At 44.7% G+C, this 8086-nt stretch overlaps 1 protein-coding gene across 1 annotated transcript; it reads left to right on the plus strand.

The window, feature by feature from the left end:
* Positions 1-336: 336 nt before the first annotated feature.
* Positions 337-3038, plus strand: TRUB2 (TruB pseudouridine (psi) synthase family member 2; the record flags this gene model as incomplete). Its single annotated transcript, XM_008939397.1, has 5 exons — positions 337-435; positions 723-804; positions 1396-1468; positions 1893-2029; positions 2749-3038. Coding segments are annotated over 5 exons (681 nt in total), but the record flags the coding sequence as incomplete, so codon positions are not given.
* Positions 3039-8086: the final 5048 nt, after the last annotated feature.

Genomic DNA, 8086 nt, shown 5'->3' on the forward strand with positions numbered 1-8086 from the left:
AGTGCCGGGGCCGGGAGCAAGCCCTTATCCCAGCACACAGGGCTTTATCCTGACTGATCTGCCCGTGATGCTGGCAGAGATGTGCCACTTAACCCCCATCTCCACTCCCTGTGGCCAGCACTGCAAAGCATTTACCCTGAGGGACCCAGGTGGAAAGATCTGGGGACATCCAAGCACCCTTGTTACAAGCTTATCATACTTCTAATGACAGGCAGTAATTTGGGGGTCTAATTTGGACTCAATCATGACTTCTAAGGAGATAGGGCCCTGTCTGGGGGGAGGAAAAGCAGCATCAATGTGCAGTGCTGTGTAAAAGCACATCAGTAACTTTCCAAGTGGCTGAATGATGAGTTCTCTGTCTTCTGTGTTTCAGTACTTGGCATAGGCCACGGCAACAAGCTCCTCACTGACCTGTACAACTGCCACCTGACCAAGGTAGGGGATGGCTCTGAACAGCCTCAATATATCCATGTGCAACTGCACCCTGGATTCCTGCCCCAGCCTGGCCTTGTGACAGGGATTCCCTGTTACAGTCTCAAACCCACCAATGCTTTTGAGAGCTTTTCAGGGTCCAGAATTTCATCCTTCATATGAGTAGAGGATACTGCTTTTTGTGCAACGTTATCGTAGCCTGTGCTTCCTAGCAGCTGCATGGCAGAATATTGCTACTCCATTTCTTTGAGTGTTTCTTTGATAAATTGCACTCTTTGCCCTTCTTCAAGGTCTACACTGTTGGTGGGCTGTTTGGTAAAGCCACTGATGACTTCTCAGACACAGGGAAGCTAATAGAGAAGACAACATTTGGTAAGAACCTGAGCTGATGTGTTTTTTTAAAAAAAAAAGAAAAAACAAACCAGAACACCAAACAACAGCATACTGACTATGAAACATTTAACCAGGTGAACTGCACTGTGATAAGAGGGACACCTTACATTCTTTCTAGTCATTCTTTTATACATGCAGCCCACATGCAATCCTGACGTCGTCATCCATCTGTTCTAAATCCAACCACAATATATCCAAAGCCAGTAGGAGTTCTCATCACAGTGGTTGCTACTGGATTGGGTGGGACCCAGATCTCTCTGTAAAGAAGTTTTCATTGAATGAGACACTTCAGACACCAGATAAGAGAAACTGAAGCAAGCATCTTAAAATCAATCAAGCAAAATAATTCTTCCCTTTGTAGTCCAGTGCTGTGCTGCTCCATGTGTTACCGTGGTACAGCCAGAAGTGACTCTGCTAAAGCCACCTCTTGGTGGTTCTCATCAGCCCATTTTGATGTGACCACCTGCCAAAGGGACAGTAATGCCCTGGCAGCACATTTCGGGCTGCTGTTGTCTCTGTCCCACTTCTGGATGGATAATTGAGACTTTGTTTCTACCTTAATAATTGCAGATCATATCACAAGGGAGAAGCTGGAACGGATTCTCGCTGTCATTCAAGGAAGCAATCATAAGGCCCTGCTGATGTACGTATCCAGTGCAGCCAACCTGATCCCACTGCCATTTGCTGACCTTTAAAACAAATGAGATCATTTTGTTTGCCATCATCAGTCTTTAAAGGTTGGAGTGCTAGACAGGAACAGAGAGAACATGCTCTGTGCTCTGGTGAGAGGTTGCCGTTAAGTGTCCTTCTATCCTGAAATCTTCTATTTTAGGACCTATTAGTTACATTAGGACCTACAAAAATGTCTGGTAGACATTACCAAGGACCTCCTGTCCAAACTGCTGCACTACTGGACAGTACACTTAAGACAGCATTAAAACATATGCAAATACTCAGCACGTAGGCAGTTTTAAGAATAAAAATTGAAGCTGTGCTTTGTTGGAGGTGGTGTTTTGAATCCCATTGAAGAGAAGTATTAAATGTCTGCTCCCTTTTGAATTTCCCAGGTATTCTAACATCGACATGAAAACACAAGAAGCATATGAGCTGGCTGTCAAAGGGCTGATCCGCCCCATGGGGAAAAGCCCTCCGATAATCACAGCAATCCGGTGCCTCCAGTTCACACCTCCCGAGTTCCAGCTAGGTGGGACTAGTACAAAGTGTACTGGGGGAGGCTGGGTACATGTTATGGCAAACAAGTCAGGAAACTTCAGTTTCTTATTGGTGATTTAATGCCAAATGAGTTGGTGGGAACAACATAACAGGTAATCTCTGCAGAACATTTAGTGTGGTGTAGTTTCCAGAGTCACAAAGGCACCTTCTCCTTAGATGTACTCTTTAGTGTGGTGGAAAAATTTTTTGGTAGGGCAAGACCTGGAACCCTCATGATGCTTTAGAAATTAAGCCAGTGGGCACCCAGCTCACAGGTTTTCACTGCCAGTTCCAGATCTTGGACTGATGCAATAAAATTTGCATAGTGAATACTGTGGGGTGCAATTCTTCCTTATCCCAGTGTTCCAGAGTAATGCAGTTCAGCGTTTGGTTCTTTTAGTGTGTGGTTTGCTTCCCTACAGCCAGTCTCCTCACAAATTACTTGCCCTGTTAAGTGCCTTTTCTTACCCAGTTTGAAACACCTACATTTTTACATAACTCTCCTGTGTCTCTGAGTTTGTTTTTTAAAGCATTAACTTTGGGAAGAGCTAAGACACCCTACAGTATTCCTGAAAACCATAATCCACCCATGCTGCATCTTAAATAGTCCTTTCTACCAAACTAGTTCTTTCAGAGCAATGTCTGGATTTACAAAGTCTGAATTTCTGTCAGTATTTTGCCACTTCTGAAGGAATCTCTCTGTCCTTCTAGAAATCCATTGCTTGCATGAGACTCAGCAGTACCTCCGAAAAACAGTTCACGAGATCGGGCTGGAGCTGAAGTCCTCTGCCGTGTGCACGCAGGTGCGCCGGACGCGCGACGGCGTCTTCACGCTGGATGATGCCCTGCTGAGAACCCAGTGGAACCTGCAGAGTGTACAGAATGCAATCTGGAACTGTCGGCTCAGAGTGAAAAAGGAGATAGAGAAGACACTAGGCCGTCAGGAGGAAAGTCATCTGCACGAGCTGGATGTGGAGATGGCCCACGCTGCAGAGAGCTGAGGGTGGGCTGCGGGGGGACGCCCAAGGCAACCTCTGCAGCAGGGTAACACTGCTCCATGCTGACAGCATGATGGACAGCAGAAGGGAAGAGGTTAATTGCAGTTCACTTCCACGTTCCTTGAGATGACTTTAATCAGAGAGGCTTTTTTTTTTCAGTGACAGACTGTATAATTTTTCTTAAAGCATCGCAAACAGTTCATTAACAGGAGTTAGCTGTGCCAAAATTCCTGTTGACTTCGGGAACATTAGGTTGCTAAGGGATATAAAAACCCATCCCCAAATTGTTTAGCAGCAGGAAATAGCGTCGTAGAGAGCTGTGTTCCCTTGATGGCACTGATTTGTTTGTTCCTGGCAGCATAATTTATCTACTATATGGATTTTATTTTCCTTTTGTTGTCTGGAGTATTTTCTTTCCCTTAGCACTGCTCTGAGACACATAAGAACTCAAAGTTAGACTAGAAGAGGGATGTGCAGGAGAAAACAGCTTACACATAGCAATGCAAGGAAATGGTTGTATCCAGGGTAGGCTGGTGTGAGGAGGAAAGTGGCTTGTCATAGGGATTGATGTGCAAGAGACAAATAAACTGAAAGTGACCTAAAGTGGAAGAAACTGGTTCTTGGCTCAGTCCTCATCCAGGAGGACACAAACTCATTAAAAAATAGCAAGCTGCTGTATTTCTTTTCCCCCTGTAAGAACCAAGGGTGTTCAGGAGTCTGTGATGTCCTGTTCTGCAGTAGCTCCAGGCAGACAGTGTGTACTGCCATCCAGTGAAACTCTGTAAGCTCTGTATTACCCTTTGTTCCCCATTAGCTCATTGTAACTGTGTCTGACTTTGCAGAAATACACTATCTAAATTTAAATTAAAATCTGAAGTTACACTTACCATTGTTTCACTTGGTATTTTTCCGGCTGTACACTTATCTAGCAAGTTTGGAGGTTTATTTACAGAAAGCAGAAGATTTGTTCTCCTCCCCATCTGGATTTGGACAAAGGCCAGCATATTTCATCCTCCAGATGATGGCCATTAATGTACAAGTAACTCTGGGAGGAGTGGTGAGAGGGACCATGAGGAAGTGCCTAAGTGGCAGAGTGCAGTGCTGTCCTGAAGCACCCCAGGACTCATTAACTGAGACCTGGAATCTTTCACTAGTTCTGGGTCCCCCTGCTCTGCACAGGGCAGCCAGAACAGCAGTAGAGCTTGTCACCATGCCTGCTGCAGAGCCACAGGGGCTCCCCAAGGGCAGCTGGCTCTTACCTCAGCTGCTTGGTTCTGTGTCCGTGCTCTGTGGAGGAGGGACTGGGGTCAGGGCACCTCCCACAGGCAGCTGTCTCGTGTAAGTGCAGTGTAAACCTGCCCCTGCAAAAGCACGAGTGCCTGGGCCAGCCAGAGCACGGGCACAGCTACAGCTGCAGGGTTCAATCCTAGTGCTCCTGTGAGAAGAAAACAGACTTTTCACTCCTTAAATAACCTTCAGTAACTTTGGTAATGGACTATATGCCTAACACACACTGAAGGACTTTCTGTACATACTACTGGCAAAAACCATTTCCAGCTGCATGTGCCATTGCCAGATGTAACATTCTGGTTGGAACACTCCAGGCTAAACCAGATCTTCCACACAGAAAATGCCAGCCAAAACAGGAACCTGAGTTTTGAAAACAAAGTTAGCATTTCCCAGTTCTAGTCTTCTTGTGACTTTTTTCCTTCCCTTGAAACTACTCCAAAACAGGAGTTTCCCACGCTTGGCAAGAGGGGTTTATGGCAGGGAGGATATGCCTGTAGCCAAATCTTAGATGGCTGCAGTAAATACCCTCCAGAGCAGCAACAGCTGCACTTTAGCAGAGAATTGCATGAATGATTCCCTGAGCATGAGGGCTCTGCCTGTCCCCTTGCTTCAGAGCCCTCCCCACAGCTTTTGTGGCAAAACAAGACACTTATTAGTGATGCTCTGTGCCAGGACCAGAACCAAGAATGGAAGAACAATTATCTGTTCTCAGCAGCAGCCTTGTGACCATTTTCTGTTCTCCACACACTACAGATTCATTCGATTCAAATTTGGAAGTAACAAGCAGACTGCAGCCTGACTGGAGACCACAGGGGAAAACTTACTGGTAAGAAGGTCTTAGAAGTATAAATGGGCAGAAGGACATCAAGCTTGAGTGAAAAAGGGACAGGGGATCTGCAGTCAGCAGAGCACTCAATCACTTAGAACTGCTCAAAACAGCCAAATTTAGTCTGTGCAGTCACCCTCACTCCTAACACCTGACATTGAAACACTCACGCTCTCCACACAATTTTATTTGGGACATCCCTCACTTTCACAGTGACTCTGCATTTAGAAGAGAGCAAAGGTAATTCTGCACCTACCCATTACTGGGGAGTGCTGCCACACTGTCTCCATTAAGAGTCCTCATAAAACATTTCAATAATAGATGTTATAGTTGTCTCAAAATATAGTTATATTTGTTCCTAGGTTCATGCAATGTTTTGTAGGCTCCTAAAGTGAATCACTGAGAAATGTGATAGTTGCTTTATTCAGATTGGACAGCTGAACACCACTTCATATTTGCTATTTCCTACAGAAATGATACAAAACCTCTAGATACCAGAGTAGTTAATACAGAAATGCAGAACACCCAGAGTCACCCAGATTCGACCATAAAACAAATCAAGACCCCCAAACCACTACAGCTGTGGCCTTCTTCCCTCCCTAATTCTGAGGGTCTTTTCCTTTTCTCCCCAAGCAGCTATTACATTGCACATTTGTGTGCCCTCACTTCCTCTCTCCGTTCGGCATCTGATCAGCCCCTGGATGTTGTAAAGAAGCAAAGGTCTTAAGTAGAAAGTCTTAACATCAACCTGAATAACAACCTTTACAATAAAAAAAAAAAGAATGCTGTTGATTGGGTAGATTTAATTATCCAAAGTCCTACAAGCAGGAAACAGTCGATAGGTTTGACACCTTTCATATTCCAGACTTTTTAGAAACCAGGCTGTTAACCCATGCTCTGCTGCAATTCTACACATGTACTTCTGAGGCTACCTTATGCCAGTTCTAAACCAATATGACACCAAAACACAGTGGCCCAGAAACAGTCAGTTCTGCAGTACGTGGCAGTCTTCAGGTTCAATACTAGTCGCCAAGCTCCAGATCGTATTCAGGGTAGAGCTCCTTTGTGGTAACCCCTCGGATAACAGCTAGAAAAGAAACACCATTGCTTTCATTAAACAAAGATCAGACTAGTCAAAAAAAACTTGTGTTTTCCTCCCTAACTATCCCACAGAACCTCCCATAGCTAAGAAACCAATCTAAGTTTCTGCAGCTCTGCTCTCTGCTTGTCTCAACACTTTTCTTCTCGTAAGCATATGAAAAACAACTCTGACAGAAATTAGTAAGATCAAGTTGGATTGGGTAATCCATAACACAGACTAAAACACTGGTAAATTACAATTATTTCACAACTTCAGTTCTAAAAACATCCCAAGAAAAGAATGACGGAAGCATTTGTGCTTGCAGGAGGGATCAGGTAATATCAGCCTTTAACACATGCTCTGTCTTCATGTCACAGCAGCTATTCTCTCAGACTGTATGAAAACACTGACTAAGAAGCTCTCCAGCAGCTTCCCCGTTCCTTACCCAGCTTGCCCAGCAGCATCTGTCCAGCATCTTTAATCTCGTTATACTCATGGAGCAGAGAGATGTGCTGCTCCAACTCCTCCAGGCTGTAGCCTCTGTAACAACACCAGGAAGGTCAGAAAATGCCACCGCGGGGTCGCTGCCACCGCCGACCGAGCACGCTCAGGGGGCCAGAGACACCCAACCCTGGCATCTCCAAAGCAGAATGTGAAGGCAGCAAGTGCTGTTGCTGCAAGGCATAAACATGGAAGCTACTAATGAACAGATCCTCATTTTTAGGTGCCTTTTTTTCCCCCCACAATCAAGACTTATAAATAAAAAATCCACCCGAATTCTCAGAATCAAGCAGAGATGGAGATAGGCTGTGGTGAAGTCAATTTATATGTATCTCTAATCTGTAAGACAGGGGGAAAAAAATAAAGAAGTCTTTATCCTTGTGAATGAAACAAAAAAGGTTTTGGAACAGCCTTTGTTGTTCTACCATTGCCATTCCATGCACTATATATGATCTTAGAAAACAGGACTCCTTTGCAATGGACAACCCACAGACATTCCTTCTCTTTAAAAAAAATCAAGCAGTAATTTTATCTCAAAGCAGTTGCTAGTAAGCAGCTGCCACAGTGTCAGAAGAAACCACAACAGAACAGTTGGGCTACTGTCCTGTCAAGTGCTCTACAGGTCACCTGCCTGCCTGGAAACACGTCTGCTTCTGGAACAGGAAGGTTTAACCCACTCACCCACAAAACAACTCATCACGATGGAACAGAAGAGGAAACACTTTTGTCTGGGACTAAATTCGTCAGGTCGTACAAGTCATGATCTCAATTGTAATGCTCATTCAAACAAGCTCTTCTGGTGCCATCAGGTGTTGTAATATCATGATGGTTAAAATTATGCTTTCCCAGTTAACACAATTACCTCAGCGACATCAGGGGTGAAGTTAAAATCCTCTTACCCAAGCTCCTAGTAAAACTTGTTTTGCTTTACCAAATAAACCGGCAAGAATTCTCTCTTGTCTTTAATAGGTTCCGTAGCTCAAACCAACACTGTAATCAACACTGCATTGCAACACGATAGAAATGCCACCATAAGAGGCCAGCTTTTAGCTCTAATTCCTGGACCATATTTTCTTTTAAAAACAAAAATAATTGAGACACCACAGAAAACACAGAGCTTGCCAAGCACATACTCGGAGAGTAATTGTGCAATTTCCTGGTCTAGAGCAAGGTCTTTCTGCTTCAGCTCTTCGATTTCACACCGCAGGGTTTCTTCACTGGCTCCATTAGGTTGGCAGGACCTTGGGGATGGGATCTGTAGAGCACAGAAGTCATTTGACACTAACTCAGCCCTGTATGACATGGTACAGTGCTGGGCAGCACTGATCAGAAGGTGCTCTATGGGTCACAGGA

The sequence above is a fragment of the Merops nubicus genome, unplaced genomic scaffold (assembly GCF_000691845.1).
Source record: "Merops nubicus isolate BGI_N331 unplaced genomic scaffold, ASM69184v1 scaffold43324, whole genome shotgun sequence".
Classification (NCBI taxonomy): Eukaryota; Metazoa; Chordata; class Aves; order Coraciiformes; family Meropidae; genus Merops; species Merops nubicus.